The 26,581-nt window shown below is 60.1% G+C and overlaps 1 protein-coding gene across 2 annotated transcripts in view; it reads left to right on the top strand.

Moving 5' to 3' along the window:
• Positions 1–26,581, top strand: part of PPARGC1B (PPARG coactivator 1 beta) — a 52,673-nt gene that overhangs the window by 19,208 nt on the left and 6,884 nt on the right. For both annotated transcript variants that reach the window (XR_014185248.1, XM_082063736.1), the window contains exons 2-10: positions 16,618–16,791; positions 18,508–18,720; positions 20,567–20,683; positions 21,423–22,599; positions 23,172–23,208; positions 23,619–23,683; positions 24,112–24,874; positions 25,367–25,442; positions 26,328–26,449. Coding sequence is in view for 1 of the 2 variants with exons in the window: in XM_082063736.1 (XP_081919862.1) it covers positions 16,618–16,791; positions 18,508–18,720; positions 20,567–20,683; positions 21,423–22,599; positions 23,172–23,208; positions 23,619–23,683; positions 24,112–24,874; positions 25,367–25,442; positions 26,328–26,449 (2,744 nt within the window). In the remaining variant the exon portion in view is untranslated. The remainder of the gene's footprint in view (positions 1–16,617; positions 16,792–18,507; positions 18,721–20,566; positions 20,684–21,422; positions 22,600–23,171; positions 23,209–23,618; positions 23,684–24,111; positions 24,875–25,366; positions 25,443–26,327; positions 26,450–26,581) is intronic.

The following is a 26,581-nucleotide window of genomic DNA, read 5'->3' as shown; positions in this document are numbered from 1 at the left end:
AGGTGTCGCAGAGGCTTCACACCCCCAGCAAATTTTGGGACGTGTCTCCTTCCCTCTAGGATGTGCAACAGAGGGACAAATCCTGGTGTGACCCAAGTGTTTGGCAAAAACGATCTCTCTCCTGTAGCCCCAGGGAGACAGTAAGTGCAGGCGGGTCGGGCGCTGGCATGCATGGCTGGTTTGGGTGAGGAGCCGTGCCCGCGTTCCGTCGGCAGGGAGGCCACCGGGACGCTGCGCATCCTCCTCCGGGCGGGCTGGGTACCAGCGCTGCTCTCGCCAGGAGCAGGGGGAGTCCCTTCCCACCAGGCAGGACCTGCTCATGCCAGCACATCTCTAAACCCCTCCGGGATGCAGGGTGGGGGATCTGGACCCCACAGCGTTTCACCAGCAAACCAACCCCCTTTCTCAGGAGACGCCCGGGGAGAAGGCTTATGCTTTATTTTATACTTTGCATCCTGTTTAAGCCAATGTGAGCTTCTGCACTGGACGTGTAGAGGCAGTCCCTAGCTGCAGGCAAGCGGGAGCATCAGTGCAGCCCCCCGGCCCCTCTTGCACCAAATGCAGCAGCTGGCAGGGTAATAAATTAGGAGTCTATATTTAGATGCAGCATCTGGGAAAGCATCACGACGTTGCCAGTGGGTTTTACTATTCAGCGCAGGCAGGTTTCCCTGCTCCTCCAGCTTGATGCCACCTTTGCAGAAAAGCTGGTCAAGGACATTCAGCACCAGCTGGAAAAACACCCCAAACAGAAAAACTGACACCTGCAACAAGATCTTGGCACCCGCTGCAGGATGGGTAGAGCAGAGCATCCCAGGGAGCCTTGGAAGGAGCTGGCTTGGGGCCCGTTTAGTTTGGCAAAGGCCTTATTTTGTTGCACAGAAGTTGTAGTAAAGAAACATGTTGCGGGGATGGAGCCATCTCTTGTGCCACCCCAGCCCGTTGCCAGCTCCTCTCCCAGTACTGCTGCTGGTGCAGCTGGGCTGGTGTCACTCTCCTCCATGCCTTGGGCTGGCTGATTCCTCTTCCTTTTCCAATGAGTGGTACAAAGGCTGGATCACAGTCCCAGCCGGGCTCCCTGGGTGGGACGCCGTCCATGGCAGGAGCGCCGCAGCCCTGGTGCAGCGGGCAGCCGGCTGCATCCCGCATCATCCTGCGTTTCAGGACAGCAGCAGCAATCGCCCGCGGAGCTGCTAATCCACACGGTGCCTAAAGCTGCGGCAGCTGCCCGGCTGCACCACTGGAGCTGCTGGGAGCAGCCAGGGGCGTTCGGGAACATTTCCCTGCTGTCTCAATCAGCAACATGAGAAGTTCTCTGTGATCCATGTTGAAATTTAAGGAGAGGCCGAAGTATTGTGCAAAGGGGGAAGAGCCGAGCTGCAGGTTTCCTGCTGGCCCAGGGTGTGAGGTTGGTACCGGCTTGGGAAGGATGAGGTTTGCATGAAGATGCCAGGTCTTTGGATCTGCTTTTTCCCCCATTTTGCAATATATTGGAGGCTGGAAGAGATGCGCTCTGTGTGCTAGCTCCTCTCCCCTCCTAGCTTGGGGACAGTTTCTCCAGGCAAAGCCAAACACTGAGCCATTGCCTTGAGGCATGAGCGTGGCTGAGCCAGCCGGTGACTGAGTGGCCAGCTCTGCCAGAGGGCTTCTTTGTGGCTCACAGCGCCTTGGCTGTTTTTTCCTGCACCCTTCCAAATTTTGATCACAGCAGATCACAGGGAACAGTTCAATTGGCTTCCTGCGTCCCACCAGGGATGCAGGCAGGGTGGGGAATGCCAGCGTGGCCACAGCGCTGGGCAAAACTCACCAGCAATGGGGCAAGCGGCCCCTTCCCCACCTCTGCTGCACCCGGGGCTTGCACAGCGGAGCGCAATGTGTGTCGTGTGGGTGTGAGCTGTGCAGGGACAACCTTTCCCCTGGTTGCCCGTGGTGCGTGCTGTGCATCAGCAGTACCGGGACACTTGAGGACACATCAAGGACTGTGAAACCCGCTGACAGGGCTGGTTCACAGCTGCACTGGAGGATAACAGCATGCCATGCTGGGGGATGGTGAGACCCCACGCCTGCTCCCCCCTCCCAGGGCACCCTGGGCAGGGAGAGCCCCTTGTTCACAGCAGGCACGGCGTGTTCAGCGTGGGGACGGAGGCGCCGGCGGGAGCCTGGGCAGCTGCCTGCGGGGGACTGGCAGCTGTTTTGGGAGGAGGAGGAGGAGGAAGGCACCTGACTGCCAGGCAGCAGTCCAACTAGTTGAAAAAGCTCCCATTGTGGTTTACATAACCAAGCACGGCTCGGCTGGGTCTGGGGACGCGTGGCTCCACCCGGTCGCCCACACTTGGAAACCGCACTGGCAGAGGAGCGCCGGGTGGAGAGGCCAAGGGGTTTGCTTGCCGTGGCACCGGGCAGCCGTGCTGCCGGGGCTCCGAGCTGCACGGGAGGCTCGTTTCCCCCCAGCATGCGAAGCCAGCGGCACCCACGTGCTCAGCCTGCGGCCCCGGGCAGGGTCCCTGCGGGGCTCCCCACTGGTGCCAAGCCCAGCGTGGCCGCGGGCTGTGCTGCCCTCCCTGCTGGACCCATCAAGCTCCCTCCAAGGTGACACTGGCTGCTCTGCCCAAGGACACCTGGCCACAGTCCCACGTGGCAGCCGCTGGCACGGGGAGCGGAGGCGGCCAAGTGGGACGGATGGGCTCCGTGGAGCAGCGAGGTAGACGGGATGAAAGCACGGCACAGGGGCAGCAGGGCTGCTGAGCTGCTGCCAGGTGCTGGGGCCATTCAAAGTGTGTGAAGGTGGAGCACCAAGCAGGCGCCTCAATGCCTGCAGGACCTGCATGGGGATTTCGGCAGCGTGGGAGGCGGCGCTGCCGGGGCAGAGGTGGCTGCCGGCACACCGGAGGGGACCCTCAGTTCTGATGCTCCCCACCCGGAGGCGGTTGCTGGGTCACACCAGTTCCTGGGCTGTTGGATCCAGATTTCAGGTCTGAATTTCAGGCCAGCCTGCCCCAGGGTCTCTGGCTTTAGGTTGATCCCTGGATTAGCTGGGGTCAAAAATAGGGGGGGCACAAGGCTTGGGAGCAGGCAAGCTCAGGGCAGGTCTGTGAGGGAGCTGGTGCAGGACATGCAGTGGGTAGAACGGTCTGATTTAAGCATAGCAAGTCATGTTTGTGGGCTTCACCCTCACTGGTTTAGGAGGAGAGGGGTCCCAGCACCCAGCGGGGAGCAGCCAGACCCCCCTGGCAGGCAGCTCCCACACACCCCACCGGAGCCTGTGGGGCTGGGGTTTTGGGGAGGGGAAAGGTGTGGTCCCTCACGGGGGAGAATTTGGAATAGCGTGAAGCTTTGTGCATGTGGATGGTTGCCCAGGTTTGCATGTGCTCCTGAAGGAGCTTTTTGCCCTCAGAGGGATTTTTCTATCTGGGGATCTTGGAGCAGTTTCTTTCCGGGGTGAGTCAATTGTTTGCAGGGGAGGGAGAGGGGAGCGCCCAGTCCCTGTGCGGACAAAAGCTTGGAGGAGCAGCCGGGTTGGCAGCACCGGCTCCCAGAAATGCTCCCTGCAGAGCCAAGAAGCAGGGACAGAGCCCCAGCCCCGGGTCCCCAGGGGCAGGTGGCGTGGTTGGGACACCCACTGCATCCCAGGACACCGGCAGCGCTGCGGTGCTGACCCAGGCACAGCAAAGCCTTGTGCTGGTTGTTGTAGTGCTGGGAAATCCCCAGGCCAAACTGGTTGTGCTGGTGAAAGTGCAGTGGGCGCCGGGATGGCAGCCTCCGCCATCCACCTTGTGAGCTGTGTACGCAGCCCGTGCTCACAGGACCTGCTGTAGCCTGCTCTCATTTCACCTTCCTGTGCCTCAGTTTCCCCACTGTAATAATCGGAATAGTGTCAGCACTGGTGATGCCCACCTGGAAAACACCCAGCTGTTCATCATCCCCCTTCCCCACCGTGGTTCTAGATGGTTTAAGTCACTGAAGGGGCGATGTGGCCATGCCAGCTCTCTGCAGTTTCGGGGTGCTGGGGCTGGCACAGCCCTGCCTGGGAGAGCCCAGGATGCGGCAGCAGCTGCTGTGTGCCCGGGCTCCCCTGCTCCCCCCGCCGGCTGCCCCGGGGAGCACGGGCAGGGTCGTGCCGGACCAGCGCCAAGTGGTGACCACATCTCCTCCGTCCAGGACACCGCCAGGCGCTGTGCAGAAGATGGGCAGTGATGTAATCAGGGAGATGCAGTGTCTGGCTGATGAGCCCAGCTGCAGGGGGGAGAAGAGGGAGCCCCCGGTTCAGGAGAACAGGTTGGGGGACCCCTCTCCATGTTCTCACAGGGGACCTTGGTGATGGGGAGCAGTGGGGTGGCACGGCCACACCATGGGGTGCCAGGGCCTTGTGCGGGGCAGCAGGCAGGAGCTGACAGGCAGCGCTGCCCGTTCCGCGCAGCGGGGAGCAGCGAGGGGCGGCCGGCAGCACCTGCATGGCAGGGAGGGCTGGGCAGGGCTGGCGCTTCCACCCCCGCTGCGCTGCGGGCCTGGGCACGCACGGACCCGCCTGGCAGGGGGTACAGACACAGCTGAGCCTTTTTGCCCTTTGCACAGTGGTTTTCATCCTTGGAGACCTTGTGCCTCCAGCTGAGAACTCTGTTTTTCACATGGGAGCCCGGCACAGCAGGGGCTCCCCAAGGCGCCCCGGCAGGAGGAAGGGTCCACTGAGCGTGGGTCGGGTTTGGTGACAGCGCCCTGACCCCCTGCAGGGCACGGTGCAGCGCTGGAGTGTGCCTGTGGCAGCAGAGCATCCAGGCTGGACCTGCTGGAGGTCAGGCTAATGCGAGAAGATCCTCCTCGCGCCTTCTTAACCCCAGCTTGAACCCTCCCCGTCTCCCGCCTTGTCCTGATTAGCGCTAAGATGGAGCTCTGCTGTCGGCGGCGCAGGCAGCACCCAGCGGTGCGGGGCACCATGCTGTGTTCCCTGACCAGGGAGGCAGCGGCAGCCTAAATGCCCCTCTGAATTTCGGTATGAAACCTGCAGGCAGGCAGGAGAGATGCTTTCCTCCATCGCCTGCCTGAACAGTCCCTGCTCTGCCAATGGTGAGGTCTGGAAAGGTGCCTGTGGCTGGGGTGGTGACGAGCATCCTGCAGATGACGGCCACAGAGCTGGCAGAGGGATGACACTGGGCTGTGGTGTCCGGCAGTCGCCAGGTTTTCTCCACCTGCCGCTCAGCTGTGTGTGTAAAGGGGCAGGATTCAGGCTGGCCTGAGCCTCAGCTCTCATTTCACGGCTGTGGATCTGCTGAGATGAAGCGCCAGAACGTGCTGGGAATCGCAGCCACACCGCCGAGCGCGGCAAAGCCAGGGCTGTGTGCCGAGACGCTGCCTCCTGCTAGCTGCCACCCAGAAGGCCCTGTGTTTGGTGTCCCGAGCCAGGGGAGCTGGATATTTTAGTACTGACAGTTCACCCTGAGTTGGCCTCCCTTCCCCTCTCATTTCACAGCCTCAAAACAGCAACCCCAGAGCTGACAGCACCACGGGGCGAGAGGCTCCAGTGCAACTGAGAGCCTGCCCTGCCAGCAGGCTCACTCCCCGCCACCTTCCCATGCACCCCTAAGCCTCCCAGCTTCCCCGCGTTGCCTGTGCCAGCCCCCGGGAGCCGGTCAGGAGCTCCTGGACCACGGGCTGCAGCCGTGGCTGCTGGCAAAGCCCAGGGCAGCTTTCCGAGCACAGCGGCGAGGATGGCGCTGGGGCTGCGGCTGCGGGCAGGGAGCGCAGCTGCGGCGGGGCTCACCGGGGCGGCGCTGGAGCGGGAACACAACATGGTGGTGTCCACCTCACTCTGTCAGCTCCGTCAGCCCATGGGCTGGTGACCAAACCTCCCAAGGGGCCGGTAGCCAAAGCAGGGCAAGGGCTGCTCCTCCTCTGGTCCCCGCAGCCACCCTGAGCCCAGGGGAGCAGCCTTGCTGGCGTCCCTCTGCCCACGGCTGTCACACGGCTGCCAGGACACCAGAACAGCAAGGTCTGAAAATAATCACCTGCTCATATCTTCCTTTCAAAAGGAAGAAGTTGCCATTGTGGGGAATTTTTGTGACCAGTGGAGCTGGCTAACAGTCAGCTCCTTGGTGAGTCAGGCGCTTGCCTCCCTGTGCTGCCAGCCCGGCTGGGGCTTGGGAGCACTCCAGCTCCTGGAGCTCCCCAGACTGTTTTGGGGGGCCACAGCATTTCCTGCCACGTCCAGCTGCGGGTCTGCCAGGGGAACAGCCTGTCCTGCTGCACACCCTCTGTGCGGTGCCCCTGGAGGCTGCAGGGCTTGTGCCGCCTCTTGCTCCGTCCTTCTTGCCCTGGGCGGGCTGTGCTGCCTGGCTGGGGAGATGGGACCCTGGCAGGTTACTCCTCACCTGCCAGCCCTGGCACACGTCTTCCCCGTCATGCTGAAACCTCCGTGTGGCTGTTGCTGTCAGGGTTCAGCAGCCAGAGCTGCTCTGCTCCCAGCTGACATTTCAGTTCCCGCTGCACTTTTGTACCCAGCTCAGCACATGCCGGTTGCTGCCTGCTGGTCCTGCCATTGGTTTTGGGGCAGATAAAAAGGAATTTCTTAGAAAACACCACCAGGGTTCAGGACGGTGCCTGTGCCCTGCCTGGCTGATGCCATCGAGCCGTTCCAGCCCAGCAGCAGCACCCATGGGTGCCTGGGGCACCAGCACCTGCGTGTTTGGGGGTGCTGCTCTCTGCTGTGCGGGCGGTGGGCAGCGTTTGTCGGGCTGGCTGCTGGCAGGGCTGGCATGGGGCACTGCTGTTTGGCTGTGGGGACGCAGGATGAAGCCGACACACTTCTCTTGCGATGGGAGTCACTGTTGTCAGCATGCTGTGTGTGCCCGAGCGTGCTGGCACTGCCCGCACAGCCCCCTGGCCAGCAGACCGTGTCCTGGGGACATGGCAGCAGTGGCAGCCGGCATGGCACAGCGCTTGGCAGCAGCGACAGCCGTCAGGTGCTGTTTCCATTAGCCAGCGTTGAGAGAGGAGCGTCCCTCTTCGGGAACGGCGTGTTCCCCACTGTGTCTACCTGCTGCTGCCCCCTCTCCTTGCACAGGGCAAAACAACCACCGGTTCTCCTTTTGTGCCTTTGCCGGGTGCTGCAGGGAGGTGCTTTGTGCTCCGTGCGGGGCGCTGGGGCTGCGGGGTCTCCCTGGCTCTGCCGTGGCGCCAGCGGGTCCTGCAGCCCTGGGCTGGCTGGTCCCGGAGCTCAGCCAGAGATAAAGTAGACTCTGTAATTTGGAGCCCAAATAAACGGCTGACAAGTGTAGTAGGAACATGCAGCTCCGTAACCTGTGATATACTTTGCTGCTGCCCTTCTTTCTAATCCCGACACACCTTTGTTTAAAGTATTCCAGCAGAGTGTTGTTTATTCAGGGCATTATTACCAGTATCTCAGGCTCCTTTCTTCTATCCTGTGACTCAAGGATAGTTTAGTGCAATTTCTTCCATCTTTCCTCAGTATCAAAGATATCCTGGCAAGTTCATGTTTATTGTTTGCAGTTAATGTTTAATATTTCCTATTACTGGCATCTCACGGTTGACCTTAATTATACCCTTCCAATGTAAGACAAAAGTCGGCGAGCAAGCCCATGTTCAGGCTCGGGCTGTGGCTCACAGCCTGGCACGGAGCACCCTGGTCCTGCCGGTGCCGCGGGGCCGGGTGCCGGGTGCTGCCCGCGCCCCCCGTGCCCGCTCCGCACCTCACGGCTGTGCCGGGGGGCAGCTGCTCCGCGGGGGGGTGTGGGTGTCCGGCGTGAGGCCGCCGCAGCTCCCACGTGCCGCGGCGATGCAGACACGCAGTTGTCTCTGAGCAGCTCCAGTGCAAGAAAGGATCAGCCTGCTATTTGTTTTGTCCGGGCTTTAAATGCTAGTGCTCGTTTTTCCTCTTGCTGGCTGGGCTGAGTTGTTAAAACAGATGAATGGAAATTAAAACAGGTTAAACAGAGCGCAGAGGGCGATATACCCTGCTCGCAGCAGGGCAGCGAGGTGTTGCGCACCCCTGTGCAGACCCGCAGCCTGGGAGCTCCCTGTGCTCCTTTTCCCCAGAACTGGGGAGCTGGATGACGGAGCAGCAGCACATCCCTGTCTCTGCTCTCTGTGCCTGGCTCTGCCGTGTCACATCGCCGTGTGTGCGGGCAGGGTCCCCTCCGCCTTCGCTGCCTCCCGAGGAGGGACCGCTCGCCCTCCGCTTTGGGGCTCCTGGGCTGTAAATATCAGGGGGTGGCAAGGGACGGCCGGGCCAAGGCACAACCCGACACCGCCTCTCTCTCATTCACAGTGACATTTTGTCAAATGCCAGTGGGGAGAGGGGTTGCTTATCTGCTGGCACACACTCTAGTGACCTTCACAGCTCTGGCCAGGTGCCTCCTTGCTGTATTTACACTTATTTATAGCTCTCTCCTCCATCCCCACCTCTGCCCTCCTCCCTGGCACTGGCGGGGGGCTGCCCACCCCACACAGGTCCTTTGGGGCTGGGAGGGCTGGGAGGCAGCAGTGTGACCTTGGGGACGACAAGGGGCTGGCAGCGCCCAGCTTCACCCCCCGGGGTGCTGGTGGCCTGACCATGGGGACAGCAAGGTGCTTCTGGGGGGCGGCCGGGGCTGGGCTTGGCCCTGATGTGAGTCACGGTGTCTGCGTGCCCCCCCACCCCTCGGGAGGGTGCTGGGAGTCTGCGGGCACCCACCCCTGCCTGCCCAAGGCGGGTCCCAGCTGCCTGGAGCAGGCAGGGGGGAGCAGCCGTGCCCCTGCCACACCAGCCCACCCGCTGCGCCTGCCCGGGCAGAGCTCATCCCCGTGAAGCACCCGCGCGGTGCCCGTCTCCGTGCGTGGCTGTAATCCCCGTTTCAAGCAGTCTGTAATTACGGATTTCCCCGATAAGCCCGAGCAGCTCTCTCCAAAACCCCTGCCCAAGGATTTTCTTTCCTTTTTAGAGACAAGCTTGGGGTGAGGGCGAGGAGGGGGAAACTCCGCGGGCGCCGGGAGCCGGCGCTGCCCGTGCCACAGAGCGAGCGCTGGCAGAGCCGGCGCTTCGTGTTCTCGGCATTTCTCACCTTCTGCTGGTTTGGGTCCCAGCCTAAATGCTACCGGCTAATTTGGGGCTCTGTCTCCAGCGTGTGTGGATGTATATTTATCCCTTAATGCTTTGGGGAGGCACTCGGCTGTGGGGAGGGAGGAGGCTCCGTGCGGGGCTGAGTCACCACTTGAGCTCCTGGGCGAGATGTGCTCCCTTCTTCTGGCTCGTTCCTTCGGCCCCTCCAAGCAGCTGCCGCTTTCCTTCCTTTTTTCCCTACAGCAAAGTGGCATGTGAGTGACAAGGCAATTGCAAAGCATCCTGGGGCCCTGTACACGAGCAGCAATGCAAATCCATCCTCCCAGGCTCAAACAGGATTAAGTTCCCGCGAAGGCGCCGTGCCCGCCCAGCGGCGCTTTCATGCCGGCAGCCTTCAGAAGCTGAAACTTTTGCAGCCTCGCTAAGCATGAGCACAATGCTTGTGCCATCACCTGGTGCGCTCGGAGCCTCGCGGCAAAACACTTGGCCACAACTTCAAGGGGCTGGAACCAGGGCTATTGCAGATAAGGAAAATTTCTACCTGTGCTGTTGTCGGGGGTGTGTCAGAGGAGAGGACCTGTAGGTCTCTTTGTCACAGTCACTGCTCCATCCCCAGCCCCTCTGAGCCAGTTAAGCACCGCAGGCAACAGCCGGCTGAGCCGCCTTGCTTGCCCTGGTTGAGGTTGCTGTTGCTGCGGTTCCTCCGAGGTGGTGTCTGGAGGTGGCATCGCCCCTTTGCTTCTTTCCCAGGCGTGCCACAGAGAGGGCAAAACCCCAAAGGATTAGCATTTGCCCCAAGGCTGCTGAACTGGGGGTGACAGGTGCCTGTTTGGGGCTGGCAGGCAGGATCCTGCTGGCTGTGTGCCCGTGGGGCTGAGCTCCCCCGGGAGCCAACAGCCTGGCCCAGCCCCACCGACTGGGGTTCAAACTGAGGAGCCCGAGTTGACACTGAAAAAGAGGAAAACATTTCTTGTCACGTTAATCCAGTATTTGAGTTAGAATTGGGCTTGGAGAGGAACCTCGTGTCGCTGCAGAGATCAGACTTCACATGCTTCCACACCAGGAGAAAGACCTGAAAATGAAGTTCTCCAGGGGAAGTGTCCCACTGGCTGTCCCCATGATGTCAGGAGCCAGCATGGAGCTGTGCTCAGTGGAGCATCCTTGGATGTGGCATGTCCTCCCCCAGCTGCAGGTCCAGCCCAGGACGTGCCGGAGCTGCTGGGGACACCAGAGGCGGTTGCCTGCATCAGCCACCCTTGTGATGGGGCAGGGAGATGGAGCTAGGGACTTGAACATAAGACCTGTGGGGAGAGGCTGAGGGAGCTGGGCTTGTTTAGTCTGGAGAAGAGGAGGCTCAGAGGTGACCTCATCACTCTCTATAACTACCTGAAGGGCAGTTCTAGCCAGGTGGGGATTGGTCTCTTCTCCCAGGCATCAGCAATAGGACAAGGGGGCATGGGCTTAAACTCTGCCAGGGGAAATTTAGGCTGGATATTAGAAAGAAATTCTTTACAGAGAGGGTGGTCAGGCATTGGAATGGCTGCCCAGGGAGGTGGTGGACTCGCCGTCCCTGGAGGTTTTTAAACTGAGATTGTACATGGCACTTAGTGCCATGATCTAGTAAACAGACTAGAGTTGGACCAAGGGTTGGACTCGATGATCTCTGAGGTCTTTTCCAACCCAGTCGATTCTATGAATCTACGATTCTATCCCCCACACCAGGTCCTCATCCCGCTCCGCTTTGCCACTGCTCCAGTATGGCAAAGATCGGTGGCTCTGCAAAGGGCCCGGGAGCTGGAGCAGCAGGTGCCCAGGTGGGTGCAGTCGCCAGGGCCCCCGGGAGCTCTTCCATTCACAGCCCCCACACACAGAGGGGTGCTGGCCAAAGGGCCACCAGCAGCTCTCAGAGTGATTTGCTCCCATGGGGCTTCCAGGAGGAGGCATTGCACAGGCTGGGGGGAGCTGCCCCTCATCATGAGGAAGAGGCCCCGCTGGTACTTGTAGAAAAGTTGAGGTGCGGCCGAGGTTCCCCGGGACAGGAGAGTTGGCGAGGTGACCGCTGGATGTCCCTGACTGCCGGTTTGGAGACTGTCCCGGTGCTTTCTCCCCATCGCCAGCTCTGCCATGGTGCGCTGGGCAGTGGGGCTGGCAGCAGCGGCGCGGAGCCCTCCTGCTCTCCGGGCTGCTCCGGCATGCGCGGCACGGCTGTGCCAGAGCCGCCAGCTTCGGCAGGGGCACAACACGAGCACAACCCCTCGGCGTGACGGTCCCTGCCAGCCTCCCGGGGCAACCCCTGCTCCCGCGTTCTAAGTTATAAACCCCTTGCAGCAGGGAAGGGCTCTCTGAGCTCAGTGGTACATTAATAAAAACGGTAATGCCTTTCTGTCCTGCCAACGAGCAAAGCCTCTGCAGAAATGAAGCTCCTTGCAACATGCACGCGAGTGTCAGCTGCCTCTTCATCCTGTAATTGTGATTGCATTTCTGCTAGAGGGGAGGTCAGAGTTGGTTCCTGGTGTAAAGCAAGCTGAGGAGGATGTCTCTGAACGGAGGCCGTTCCCCCAGGTACCCTCCACCTTGTAGCTTTGGCTTTCAGGTGCGGCTGCCTGTGTGGTGCTGCTGCCGGGTGCTCCTGCTGCCCGAGGGGACGGCGACGGCTCCTGCTCCCCCGAAGGATGGATTTATGTGGTACAGGGGCATCCACCGAGCTGCCTGGGCATCCCCCTTCCCTGCAGCAGGGATTCATCAGATGTGTTGCAAAGAGCTGACGGCAGCTTTCTGGTCGTGGCCACGCTGCAGTGCGCACAGGCCAGGTGTCTGGGCTGGAGGATGCCTCCAAATTTTTGAGCATGTCTCCATGGGTGTTTGCTGGCTGCACACCAAGAACCCATGGCTGATCTTCCTACAAACTCCCGAGTAAAATTAGAACAAAAGTTCAGTCCTCTCCCAAGGCAGCAGGAAATGCAAAGGGTGGGAAAAGGGAAAGTCTGAGCAGATGAGGTCCAGTGCCCACAGGCAGCCTGTCCATCGGCACTGCCACCCCGTGCCCGGGGGGGAATGGGTCCCACACACCCCTCCAGCCAGCCCAGAGGGGCTCAGCTTGCAGCGCTCGGTGCCGGGATAGCGGTGCTTGAAGTGATGGATTCCCTCCAGAGATTCGAGTCCTCAGTGACTGGACTTGGTTAAGTGACCCTTTCTTGCAGAGGGGGCTGGATGGAGCCACAGCTTCATGCTGGGATGCGCTGCCGGGTGCCCATGTGGGTGTCCAAATGGAGCAAAGACTCTCCCCACTTTTTCTGAGGAGGAGGGGGACGGATGCAGGCAGAGCTGGGTTTTCAGGCACTCCTGACCTGTGTCAGCCAGGAACCCGGGAGCACTGGCTGCCTCGGGAGGGCTGCGGGCAGCGCGCGCTGCCGGGCACTCCTGCCGCCGCCGTGCCCGCAGGGGGCAGCTCAGCAGCGTTAGGTTGCAGGAGTTTATTTTTACCCAGCCCCGTTGCCAATGGGGACGTGTCACATCTGTGGAGTTGATCAAAAGGCGTCCCAAGCGCTGGTGTCAGCTGCTCCTTGTGATCTCAGCACCAGGATCTTTTCCCTTGTGGCATATCAAAAGGAGCAGGAGAATTTGACTGCTTTGCTATTTTTAATTGAACGCACACAGAGAGACACGCACGTATATATGTATGTATGGCTTTTCTAAAAATAAAAGCCTTTGCCTGTGTTCCCATGGGAAGATGTGGGGAGAAGGGGGAGCCAAAGTTGTTGCAAGACGTTTTCTGGAGCAGGCCTGAGAGCAATGTCGGGAAAGCAGGGACAAGCCACAGCAGGTAAGGGACACATCTGAAAGGCCAAAGGACATCTGACCCCAAAGCAGCCCAGGATGCCCCTTAGCAGAGAGGACAGAAGAGCTGGGGGAAAGGTGACATCTGTGTCCCGTGGAGCCAACAAGGATGAGGATGGGGACCCTTGAACCGTTACATGCACCTGGGGAGCAAAGGTTTTTGCGGGGCAGGCTTGAAGATCCCCAGCCTTGGGGGCCCCATGAGGAGTATCCGGATCCCAGAACCACTCCAGGATTGTACAGATGTTTTTCTGTGCCCGATATACTTGGCGGCACCATGCTCGTGGCTGGCTGCCTGGTACACCTCCCTCCTGGAGGGAGGATGCTGGGGAGAGCATCCCCTGCTGCAGGGGCAGCTCCCCGGTGCCCATGGGGTTTGCTGGCACCGGCAGGTTTGGGGCCGTCCTCCAAACCTCTTGCCCTTTCCTTGCCAGCCCTGGGAGGGAATGGGGCAAAAAGTAGGTGAGAAATGCTAAATGGGAGCGGGAGGGTGTGTGCACACAGGAGCGTTCTGGTGCACAGGCTGCTCGGCCTATGGGAACACAATCAATAACCCCACATTATTCTGATTAAAAAAAAAAAAAGAAGAGAGAAGAGAGAAATAGTGTCTTTTCCATTCCTGCAACTAAGTTTGAAATCTCTTTTCCTTCTTAGAATCATAGAGTTGTGTCAGTTGGAAAAGACCCTCAGGATCATCGAGTCCAACTATAACCTCACTCTGGCACTGAACCATGTCCCTAAGAACCTCGTCTAAACACCTTTTAAACCCCTCCAGGGATGGTGACTCCAGCACTGCCCTGGGCAGCCTGTTCCAATGCCCCACAGCCCTTTCCAGGAAGAATTTTTTCCTAATATCCAATCTAAACCTCCCCTGGTGCAACTTGAGGCTGTTTCCTCTTGTCCTATCACTTGCTACTTGGGAGAAGAGACCTTGTTGAGCATTGGAAAAATCCCTTCCAGGGCACATCAGGAGGGGAGGCCCCCACGTTCTCCTGCCCCTGTGCAGCCTCTCTCGCATGCTCAGATGTTTGCCTGCTCCAAAATGCATTTGCTTTGTAAATAAACTTGCTTCCCTCATCGCCAGGAAACTCCCCCCGGGCAGCCAATACTGGGAAGAGTCGCACCAGACCTTTCCCCTCCACTTTAACCTGGACATCGGTGGCAAAAACAAGTGTGGTGTGAGGGCTCAGTGCAGGCAGCGAATGGTGGTGCAGGCAGCGAATGGTGGTGCAGGCAGCGGTGGTGCAGGCAGCAAATGGCGGTGCAGGCAATGGTGGTGCAGGCAGTAGCGGTGCCGGCAGTGGTGACGCAGGCAGCGGTGGCGCAGGCAGCGGTGGTGCCGGCAGTGGTGGTGCCAGCAGTGGTGATGCAGGCAGTGGTGACGCAGGCAGCGGTGGTGCAGGCAGCGGTGGTGCCAGCAGTGGTGATGCAGGCAGTGGTGGTGCTGGCAGTGGTGACGCAGGCAGTGGTGATGCAGGCAGCGGTGGTGCCGGCAGTGGTGATGCAGGCAGCAAATGGTGGTGCAGGCAGTGGTGGTGCTGGCAGTGGTGATGCAGGCAGCGGTGGTGCAGGCAGTAGTGATGCAGGCAGCGGTGGTGCAGACAGTGGTGGTGCCGGCAGGGCCGTGCCCATGCCAGCCCTCTCTCCCTCTGCTGTGGGATGCAGCTGTGGGGCTTTGTGGCCGGGCAGTGACTGGGAGCCAGGCAGCAATGGGGCAGGTCCTGGCTGCTGTCTGGGGCTAAATGGACATTTTTTAGCACGGTTCCTAGAGCTCACGTCGTCCGGTGTGCACCTGGACATCAATTCTTTTTCATGCATGTACAGTGCAGGGACCAGTGTCTCTATTGCCTTGGTTGCCTTGGGACATGCAGGATGTGCAGCTGCACCAGAGGGACTGTCCCCGAGCAGCTCAGTGCCGTGTGGCAGGGATGGGGACAGGGTGCGGAGCAGCCGTGCTGACCGGGCGTGGGGCCACCCACCGGAGCCTGGCGCGGCGCACTGCTATCTCATGTGTGCCCAAGTCTCTCTTATCACTGATCTCCAGGGCAGCTGGATAACCCTGGATGTCACCCTTAGGGCACCAAAGGCTGGAATGGCCCCATTTTCACACAGTATCACAGTACGTTTGGGTTTGGAAGGGACCTCAAAAGATCATCTAGTCCAATCCCCCCATGGAGCAGGAACGCCCAGGTGAGGTCACACAGGAACATGTCCAGGCGGGTTTTGAATGTCTGCAGAGAAGGAGACTCCACAACCCCCCTGGGCAGCCTGGGCCAGGCTCTGCCACCCTTACTGAGAAGAAGTTTTTTCTCAAATTTAAGTGGAACCTCTTGTGTTCCAGCTTGATCCCATTACCCCTTGTCCTATCATTGTCTGCCACCGAGAAGAGCCTGGCTCCGTCCTCATGGCACTCACCCTTTATATATTTATAAACATTAATAAGGTCACCCCTCAGTCTCCTCTTCCCCAAACTAAAGAGCCCCAGCTCCCTCAGCCTTTCTTCATAAGGGAGGTGCTCCACTCCCTTAATCATCTTCGTTGCCCTACGCTGGACCCTCTCCAGCAGTTCCCTGTCCTGCTGGAACTGAGGGGCCACAACTGGACACAATATTCCAGATGTGGTCTCACCAGGGTGGAGTAGAGGGGAAGGAGAACCTCTCTCGATCTACTGACCACCCCCCTTCTAATACAGCCCAGGATGCCACTGGCCTTCCTGGCCACAAGGGCACAGTGCTGGCTCATGGTCATCCTGTTGTCCACCAGGACCCCCAGGTCCCTTTCCCCTACACTGCTCTCTAATATGTAATTTCCCAACCTATACTGGAACCTGGGGTTGTTCCTGCCCAGATGCAGGACTCTACACTTTCCCTTGTTGAATTTCATTAGGTTATTTTCCCCTAAGAGCACCAGCAGCTGCTTTGCCAAGGTCCAGGCAATGCTGTGGCTTGAGCTCCTGCTCGCCAGAGGAGACGAGGCTCTTTCCACGCAGATGCTGCTGTTTCAACACCTGCCAGGGTGCAAGAGGGAGGGTTGGGTGGACAGTCGCAGAACGGCTGTCAGTGACCAGCAGTGCCAGTGCCAGGCTGTGTAACTGCCTTGCAAGGTGCACCGTGAAGAGGGGCCCCCTGTGTAGCTGCTCCCCCATGAACCACTTGCCGAAGCTTATTCAAAAGAAGGTCTGAGCAATGGGCTGGAGTGGAGGCAACAGGCAACGAACAGCACACGGGGAGAGCAGCTGTCTCTGCAGGGGATGCTGCTGCCTGGTGCTGCCGCCCCTCTGGTGTTGGGGAATGGCTCAAAGATGACGGACATGGATCCATGGAACAGTTGTATGATCAGAGCTTGTTCTGATAAGTTAGCGGCTTGACATGAGTTAGGAGCTAGGCAGAACTAGGCCTCAGCAGAAACTGCTGATCACAAGAGAAATGGCAAGGACACGGTGACCTTGACAAGTATCACAAACAACTTTTGAGGACGTGAAAGCTGTAGAAACATGGAACTTGCATAGCTAGCTAACCGCAAGTAAGAGGATCATGCAAATGTAACCATTAGAACCTAAGCCAATTAGTAGATGACAAGTATACATAATTACTGTAACCTGTATAAATCTGCGTTGTTGAAGGCAATAAAGTGAACAATGCTCCATCGCTCACATTGAGCCGCCTCGGCTTGTTCCTCCGCCGCTCGCGCTCTGGCGTGGCAGCGGGCTCACCCCCTTTCTCCTCTCTCCCCAGTACGAGGTGTCTGGCGAGGAGCACCTCTACTCTGACTTCCCTGAGATCGATTTGTCCCAGCTGGACGCCAGTGACTTGGACTCCGCCGGCTACTTCAACGAGCTGCAGTGGTGCGGGGAGCACTCGGAGACCGACTCCAGCCAGTACAGCACCGACGACTCCGAGCTCTTCCAGGTACCCCCGTCCTCCCGGCACGGGGACCCAAGGGTGCCGGCGGGGGGAGGAAGGAGGGGACACACACTACTATTAATAGCTCCTCCCCAGCTGATAAGCGTTCCATTAATTTGCGTGCAGCTCTAAATGGAGCACAAAGAGTAAAGCTAATGAGGAGGTGGACAAGCAGAGGAGGCTGCTGAGCCAACCCTATTGTCATGTATTATCAGAAGGGAATTACAGCTGGTGCGTGTCCCGTTTGATTCTCAGGCTGGCAGGGTGTGCCGGGGTGGCAGCATGGGGGTCTCAGGGCTGTGGCGTGGGGCAGATACATTCAATTCCCAGGAGCAGAAAGCAGCCCCTTCTCCCAGCTCTCCAGCTCTGGCATCCTCCCCGTGTCTGGGGCTGGGTCCCTCTGGCAGGGGGCAGCTGGTTTCTCTCCTCTCCTTTGCGCTGGGATGTCCCTGTCGCTCTGATGGCACCCGGGACCATGCGGTGCAAAGCAGTGCCAAGGCAGAGGGTGCTCCCAGGCACAGGCAGCGCTGGTCCTTGTCCCTCAGCACAGAGAAGCTGAGCACCCTGCAGAGCTGTGGCCCCAGGGAGCACAGCGCAGGCGGGTTGGAGTTGGGGGGCTGCTGATTCTGCCTGGGGACAGGGCGCACAACAGGCTGGGCAGCCCGCTCGCCTTTCCCAAAGCTCATGCTGCACCCTGGATGTGCCCTGTCCAGGGGGCTGGGGTCTCTGTGCCCTCCCGAGCAGCCCCCAGGCCCTTATCTGCTCGGACAAGGAGGCTGCAACTCACTGGTGCCTGTTAGTTACAACTGTGGGTTACTTTTGGGGAGGGAAGAGGATTTGTATTTAAACAAGGGGGGAAAAAAAAAAGCCCCAATATTTTCTAACCTGGCCATAATAACAACCCTTTGGCTTTTATGCTGTGCTGATGCTGTGCTTGAAAATGGTCCAGTCCAGCTGAGGGACCTTCATCACGAGATGCATATTTTCCGCTGAACTTCCTGGGGAAAAGATAAACAGAACAGAAATGCAAAAGACAGGCCCATTAGGAGCAGCGGAGTATGATGAAATGTATCCCACTGAACTTGTATGCACAGCGGTCTCATGCCAATAACAGGAGGAAAAAGAAACGGAGCCAAAAATGGAGCATCCTGCTGCCTTTCCCTGGAGCCTGCTCTAGTAACTGCGAGCAAGGTTGGGGCATGGAGCAAAAGATGCTTAATTTTCAGACAAGATGAGGGGAGCACTGTGTGCAGTCCCCAGTCCTCCTTGTGAGCCTGAATTTACCCCTGTGCTAATTTTATAGCTGTTGGCACTCTGCTTCTTGTTGGGCATGGTTTACATTAAGAATCAGAGGACCAAAAAGAAGGAACTTCTGGCTTGCTCCGGCCATTTCTGGGCTTCTCCATTTGGGCAAGGAGCATTTTAATCACAGATCCTTTATCTGCTGCCTCATGGCATGGTGGAGGTGACTACGGGGAGAGAGATGTTCTGATTTATTATTTTCCTGCTGGGCGTGCAGGGGGAGAGACTGATGCTCCTTTTCCAGTTGGGTCTCATCCTGATCCCATCCTGGTGCTCCGCCAGGGTGGGCGATCTCCCAGGTCCCCTGCGGGGTCACCGAGAAGTGTGGGTGCTGCTGTGGCACTGCCAGCCCCTGCCCAACATCGCCTGGTCCCTCTGCCCGGCCTAACTCCCCCTCTCTTCTCTGCCCGCTCCTTTCAGATAATAGACAGCGAGAACGAAGCGCTGCTGGCAGCCCTCACCGAGACATTGGATGATATACAGGGAGATGACACGGGCCTGGCTGCCTTCCGAACTATGGAAGAGGGGGACACGCTCAACCATGCCTACACCTCGCCTGCCCCCTCCCCCAAACCCACCGCCCCGGTCACGGGGGGGCCGCCCCCGGCCCCCGAGTTTGATGAGCTGTCTCTAGTAAGAACCCACTTCCTACTGTTTAAGGTGGATTTGGATGAGCCCCTGATAAGCCGGCTGCATGGGTATGATAGGAAGCAAAGGTCTGAATTTTTTCATTCTAGGCTTAAAACTCTATTTAACCGTCAATACCAAAGCATATACTTGTATTGTATACGTATACATGTTCTGCATCATTGCTGTCACCTCCATCACCATCCTCACGGGATCAAGCTGTGTGTAAACAAATATATATATATATATGTATATATATATATATATATGAAGGGGGTGGGGGTGGGTGTCAAAGGGGTGGTGGCTGCTTTGGTGAGACCCACAGCTGCTTTTAATCAGGTCTCCCTGATTTTTAATCAGGGTCTCCCCAGCACACCCCAGCCCCGTGCCCATGGGCCATGGTGGCTGCTCCTGCCGGCTCTGCCGGGGCCGAGCTCCCCGCTGCTCTCGCAGGAGGGACAGAGGGGACTTGGCCAGAGGGTCAGACAGCCCATGCCCTCAGCTTTCAGCAGGAGGGTTTCACCCCAACATGCTTTCCACCACAACCCCCTTAGGGGCTGTGTGGCCTCCAGTCCCTACAGATTTGGTGACTGGAGCATCCCTCTCGGTTCCCTGCACTGTCAGGGCTCCAACCCCTGGCCCCCGGACTGCAAACCACCGCCACCCCCAGGCGGTGTCCTGGGACAGGGACACCCAGCCAGCTCCCTCCAGGGGCTCATGGGCTTCCCCAGGGACCCCCAGCCTGGCCCCCGGGTCTCCCCAAAAGCCGGGGCTGTGGTGGGGAGGAGTGACATCCAGTGGTGAGAACATGCATTTCCACCACCCGCGCCCTGCGCAGGGTGTATATATCACACACAATCTGTATGTGTATATATAGGATGTATACGTTGCACGGGTAGGGGGGAGAGGGTGCTGGTTGCTTCCACCAACAGGAGCTGCACGCCTAAAGCTGTGGGCACCCCGGGTGATGTTTCCCGGCAGCCCCTGACCTGGGCACCCCCTATTTCTATCAGCCCCTGAGACTCCCTGTGCCCTCCCCGGGGCTCTGTGCCTGTCGGCCAGCCCGGGACCCCCAGATCTGTCTCCCCGTGCAGTTCCCTGGCGCCTACGCAGTCGTCTTGCTGTCGAGCTGTGTTGCCTTCGGTTGTTAGCGTGACATGGGTGGAATCTGAAATGCTGTTGCTGGGTGTGGGTTTGCTTTATTTTTCCCCCAACCAAAACCAGTTTTGAGTAGCAGAAAAGTGTTATGCTGACATTGCCATCAGGAGCGGTGGCACTGCGAGTGACCCAGGGAGAACCCCACTCCCACTGCACGTGGGCTCGACAGAGCGTGTTGGGGAAGATCCTCAACAGGTCCCACAGGGGCTTGTATCTGCAAAACGCTTTGCAAGCTCATTAATGAATCGAGGACCTCTCTGGATGCTTTGGCTAAACGAGCCTTGCACGGGGACTGAGTGAGCAGCCCAAAGCTCTTACTCGTGCCCGTGTGAAGTCTCTGTCATCTGAGGTCAGAATTGATGGTGTGAGAAACTGGGATGCCACAACAGCTCCTGTGTGTCTGACGGGAGCGGGGGTGCCCCTGGGAAGTCAATTCCCTCGTGTCCCCACCACCCCGACCTGCTGGGGGGCCCTTGGGGACAGGGGTGAATGGTGTGGAGATGGCCCTGACCCCTTTGGGGGGCCCCCGTAGCCATGGGGAGGTGGGAAACGCCTCCCTGCCTTTTCATTTTTCCTCCCCCATTTTTGGGTGGGCTGCTCAGCAGTGGGTGTGCTGAGGGGCTGTGAACCTGCTGGCACTTTCTCTTGCCCTTGCTGTGATGCCGACTCCTTTTCTCGCCGCTTCTCTTTGCAGCTGAAGAAGTTGCTCCTCTCTCCATCGCATGTGCCCCCGAGCTGCGAGGCTCAGCGGGACGGGAGCGCCCGGCGCCCGGGGACCCCTAAGTCCCGACCCCCACGGCCCTGCACAAAGGTACTTCCTCGGCGGGCAGAGCTCGAGCCCACACTGTGCCCACCTCTCAGGAGCCGTCCTAGAGAACATCACCGAAGGACAGTGTCAGGGAGCGTGGGCAGCCGCCGAGCTGGGCCAGGGGCTGGGGACAAGCAGGGACCGTCACCGCTGGCACAGCAGCCCGGCATTCCCATCCCTGTCTGCACGGTGGGTGCAGTCCAGGGTCAGCAAAACCTTCAGGCTGAAAAACATCTCGATCTCATTTGGACCCAGTGCGGTCAGGCCTGTCCCCGCTTCCCTGAGCGCTGGTTTGTGAAAGCCCCGTGTGCTCCCCGGCCGCCCCCTCCCCGCTGACTCACAGCCCGAGCCGGGAGCCGCCGGCCGGGCAGAGCCGACCCCGGCACTTAAGCTAATCTGAAATCCAGCACAAGTTGCCATCAAAGATATTTCTACTTGGCTAATGGTAATTGTACGGTGCATTAGGCCCAGCAAATTAGATTGCGTGGGAAGAGCAGCAAATTCCTCCTGGGGAAAAGGAGCATCGTTGTGTGCCGGCTGCTGGAGGGGCAGCAGTGGGGCGGCCAGCCCTGGGGTGTGGGGCTGACCCCCGGCAGGGCGGGATGCTGGTGGCACGGGACTAGGGGGTTCGAGGCTGCAGGGTGGCTCTGCCAGCCCAGGGGGGTTCCCCCCCATGCTGGTACCTGCAGCAGATCGTGGCTGCGGAGCTCAGGTCTGACTTTCTCCTCTCTCGTCTCCTAAGGTGGAGGGTCCCCGGGACAGGAGGGCGAGTGTCCCGCAGACTCAGAGCCGCAGCTGCACCGAGCTGCACCGGCACCTCACCTCTGCCGTCCCCTGCGCGCAGACCAAAGCCCCCCAAGACCCCGAGGAGTGCCCCAGCAGCCACCTCCACCCACCCCCGGGTGACTGCGCCTATCACGAGGATGACAGCGACTCCAGTGAGGACTCGCTGAGCCTCGGCGACTCGGTGACCCCCCCCTCCTCGGCAGAGGACGGCTCCGGCAGCCAGTTCTCCTGCGAGGGGGAGATGCACTCGGTGGTGGAGCTCATCCGCTACATGCACACCTACTGCCTGCCGCCGCGGAAGCTGCCCGCCCGCGACGCTGCCAGCGCCAAACCCCAGCCCTGCAGCAGCCCCTTCAAGAGAGCCAAGCCGGACTGCCCCACACAGCCGGGCCCCCCCAGCGGCACCCAGAGCCGGCTGGGCTGTGCCCTGCAAGCGGGTGGGGGCTGCAAGAAACCTGGAGCATCCTTCTCCATCCTGAAGGAGCTGCTGGCGCGGGACCTGCTGTGCGACGTGAGCAAGCCATACCGCCTGGGCAAGCCTGTGTATGCTGCCCTGGCCCGACCACCTGGCTCCTGCTCCCCAGTGCCACCGGCCCAGGATGGGGAGGACGCCAGCGGGACCTGCACATCCAGAGCAAAAGCGGTGCTGGAGGAGGGGGAGCTGCGCCAGAGCCCTGGGGCCGCGGTGGAAGCACCGCGGGAGCTGGGCGGTCTCGAGGACAATGCTGGGAAGCATGTGGGCTCCCCGGGCACAGCCATGGCAAAGATGGCCCGCAAGCAGGAGAACACCATTTACGCTGTCCGCCGGTCCAAGAGACTCAACCCTGAGCTCGGTCACTGGCTCCCCTTCCTTGATGAGCCACCTCCTGAATCCTCCAGCTCCCGGGAGGCAGGGGACAGCCACGGCCCCGGGGACACCCTGTCCTGCCGGGAGCCCACTCCGTGCCCGGCGCTGGAGGGCTTCTCCGCTGAAGACCCTGCAGCTGAAGTGGAGGTGGGGGGCATGGAGGAGGGGGACGGCAGGAGCTCGGCACCACCGGTGGAGCCCCAGCCCCTCTCCCTGGGGTCCCCGGGCGACGGCGAGGTGGGCGATGGGGCTGAGAGCCGGCGCTGTGCCCTCCTGGAGCAAGCAGGTGAGGGGGCCGGGGCTGTCACCCTGCTCGCCCTCCCGGTGCGCCCGTGCTGTCCGTGCTGTCCCTGCCGCGGGTGAGCGCTGCTGGCCAGGTGCCTGGCACCCGGCTGGCAAAGCTGTGAGCAGCCCCAAGAACAGCCGAGCCCTGACTCGTGTTGGCTGGCTGTGGGGTCCCATGCATGGGGAGTCGGGGCTCTGCTCCGGTTTTGGGGTGCTGTTTCAATCCCTGGGGGCCTTCTGCCTCAGTTTCTCCATCCTTATAACAAGATGAAGGAGTCGGTGTAGTACAAACCCAGCAGGGACCAGGCTGTCCCATCCTGCTGATGTCCTCTTCCCCATGGGCTCACGCTGTGCCAGGGCACCGGGGTTCAGCTGCACCGCTGCCCAAAAATCACAGCTATCCGCAAGCACTTTGTGAGCACAAATGGCTCAACCCTGGCAGCACTAGTCCTCCCGCAGGCAGGCAAAGCCCCCGGCCCCGCGCCAGGGTGGGCAGAGGGGCCCCCGCGAGCACCACGGGCGCTGGAGAGGGCAGAGCTCCCTGGTAACCCTGCTTCTCTCCCTGCCTTTCAGAAACACCCAGGTGTCTCACGCTGTCCTTGGCACAAACGTAAGTGCGCACGGGGCCGGATGAACCACGCTGGGGCTGGGCGGGCGCCCCGCTGTGTGTGGCTGGGCAGGCGTCTGCAGCGAGCGCGCAGAGCTGCTGTTGCGGAGCAGCGCGAGCCGGGCGCGGGGCTGCGGGAGCTGAGCCCTCGCTCGGTGCCGGGAACTCGGTGAGCCCTGCGCCAAGGGGAAGGCGCTTCTGCGCGCCAGGGCAACGCGCCCCAGAGCTCCGGCTGGGATGGGGAGGGGACGCTGCTCGCCCCGCTGCCCCTCGCGCCCGGCCGCGGGGTTGCTGTCAGGCACTGGCCGTGGTGGGAGGGCTCACTTGTGGCCAGTGTTTTCTCAGCTCGCTTTTGGTTTTATGGGACTGTGGTTCACCTAAATGCTTTCTCCTTATTTTCTGCTCTTCTCCAGTGACCCAGCCTTTGGGAAGAGAAGCTTTGAGCCAATGCTGACTGTGGAGCTGTGCGGGACGGCAGGTAGGACAGGCTTTTAATTTTTTAATTTTGCAAAAATCCTCCCTGGGAAGGGGAAAATTTCCCCTAAATTCAGCCTGGAGTTGCTGGCTCCAGCCGAGTGGGTATGTTCATCTCCTGGACTGGGAGCCCTGCCTTGCACTGAAAATGCAGGTGACTTCCCGCACACTGCCGCTGCATCCAAGGGCTGCAGAGCGCTTGGGGAGCACATGCTTGGGATGGGAGGGCTGGTCAGAGGGCCCCTGTGTGAGCCAAGAGGGACAGGAGAGTCCTCTGGTCCATTCTGGGATTGGGCGTCCTTCTTTTTCCCCAAGTGCCACTGGATGGGTGAGGCTGCGGGTGCCAGGCAGCCTTCTTTGCAACGCTGGGGTGGGACAGAGCAGGACGGTGTGGGCAGAGCTGACTCCTGCCCTTTGTTTGGGGGGGTTCAGGTCTCACACCGCCCACTACCCCTCCATACAAGCCCACCGAGGAGGACCTGTACAAGCCAGACATCCCCCAGGAGCCGGGGAAGGAGGATGGGACGGCCCCTGGCCCCGGGGGCACAGGCGATGTCGCAGCCTCCCAGAAAGCCCCCAAGAAGCACCCCGAGAGGACAGAGCTCTTCGCCCACCTGAGCCGAGCCGCCGGGCGCCCCGCGCTCCCCGAGCAGCAGGGCCTGCTCAAGCGGCCCTTCTCCCGCTCCTTCGGGGACCACGACTACTGCCAGGTGCTGAAGCCCGAGGTTGCCCTGCAGAGGAAGGTGCTCAAGTCGTGGGAGCCCCCGGGCCAGGTGGAGACAGAGCACAAGAGGAGGGTCCCGGCCGCCCACTACCAGGGGCTGGAGCTCGGCAGCAAGGAGGCGGGCGGCCAGATGCTGTGGAAGGATGGCATCAAGCAGCTGAGAGACCAGGAGATCAGAGCCAGCTTAACGAAGCACTTTGGCTTTCTGGACAGTGCTCTCGATGATGAGGACATGGTCTTCTGCAAGACCCCAGAGTACGACACCGTCTTTGAAGATAGCTGCAGTGAGAGCGGTTCCCCTGAGGAGGAGGAGGAGGATGAGGAGGAAGAGGAGGAGCACGGCGACACCAAGCTGTGCCTGCGGAGAAACCCCCTTTCCAGAACCAGTTTGCATTACTGTTCCTGGAGCAGGTCCAGCTCGGGGTCTTCGTGCTGCCGGTCCCGATCACCTGCAAGCAGACGGACCTTCAGGTACAGGGGGGCGGCCGGGGGGCACTTGGGAACGTTCCTGGCCCCTGCGGTTTTGCCCAGGTGTGTGGCAGCCCAGGCTGTCTCTGCTCTTCTGGCCCAAGTAATAAAGAGGCTGATTAATGGAAGAAAAAGCATTGGTACTATGTGTTTGGTACTACATCAGCAGCTGCTGCAAACATCAGCCATGGCCAGAGAAAGCAGCACTGGGGCGAAGCAGCCAGGGGTTTCCATGGCCCTGGGAGCGATGGGGCATGGGCAGGGGCCGTGCCTGGGAAGGGGGGAGTGTTGGCTGGGACTCCCCTTTTGCATCTCTCAGAAGGGACTTTCCAGTGTCCTTTCCAGTGTTTCCAGACGCCCATCTCGCTGCCGCCGGTGCTCCGCAGTGCCTGCTGGCTGCTGCAGGCGCCACGAGCCTCAGCGTCTCTGACGTTTGAAGCTTTGTCCCCGGATGGCCCCCACCCCACAGCTGATGTCCTCTCCCTCGCTTCCCAGGTGTGAGAACGGCGAGCAGTGTCAGGGCAGGAGCGGGCAGCGGGGCCAGCTGGAGAAGAGACGAGAAAAGGCCATCGTAAGTGAGCAGGGACCCTGCGCTGGGACAGAGCGATCCCCAGCCCTCAGTTCATCTTCCACTCTGGAAAACCAGCAGTGGAGCCTGTTAGCCCTGGCTTTAGCATCCCTTGGTGCAAGGCTGGTGTTAAACAAGGACACGGGGGCGGAGAGTGGAGAAGGGGGAGAGAAAAACCTAAGATGAAGCAGAAGCCACCAGCAATTGGTGATACACACAGTTCTTGGCGCAGAAGCGCCCGGAGCATCCTGTGCCGGTGCTCCCACGCGTGTGGCACTGACAGGGCGGTCTGGGGAATCCCTGAAGCTGCTCAGCCCTGGGGGATGCAGCGTCCTGCACCGGGAGCCCTGCGTGTGCCCACGGGTGGGAGGTGGGGGCGGTGGGCAGGTGGGGAGATAGCTGTTGGTCCTCTCTGTTGTTGCACGCACACACATATGCTTACACACGCCTCTGGCGTCTTTTTTCTGCAGTGCAATTGAATTTTGCCCTCAGCGATTCTTGGGAATATTTCCTGGCATCTTTGCCAGGAGAAGCTGGAAAAGCTGCAGGGATGCAGGAGAAATTCAAATGAGAATGTGACGGGGGTGGCTGCTTCAGCCTGGCTGTAGCCCTGTCCTGAGGGACATGGATGTGGCTGTCCTGCAGCAGCGGTGTCCTGGCGTGACACCCACGAGCTGGCTGGAGCAGAGGCAGCCAGACCCCGGCGATTCTGGGCTGTGCCCGCAGTGGCATCATCCTGCTGCAACCTGATGCCCGGCGCTGGCTCCTTGGGGCTCCTTGGCAGCCCTGCATTTCCAACCCCGCATTTCCAGCCATGCATTTCCAGCGCCCACCAGCAGCACACAGGTCTGGGCTCCCGGAGCCTGAACCCTTTGCTTGCTTTGCCAGGGGGAAGGCCGGGTGGTGTACATCAGAAACCTCTCCAGCAGCATGAGCTCCAGTGAACTGAAGAAACGCTTCGAAGTGTTTGGTGAAATTGTGGAGTGTCAGGTCCTGTCCAGGACTAACAGGTGAGTACAGAGCGAGCTGTGGTCTGGGGGTCCAGCGGCTACAGGTACCCCCTCTGCCATGGCGGTGCTTTGGGCAAGGAGATGCTGTGTGTCCCAAGTCTGAGGACACAGGGAGGGGTGACAGGGTGGAGG

This window comes from Streptopelia decaocto (genome assembly GCF_964273445.1).
Source record: "Streptopelia decaocto genome assembly, chromosome: 12".
Lineage (NCBI taxonomy): Eukaryota > Metazoa > Chordata > Aves > Columbiformes > Columbidae > Streptopelia > Streptopelia decaocto.
The sequence above is the reverse complement of the archived record's forward strand: the minus strand, read 5'-3'. Positions and strand labels throughout refer to the sequence as shown.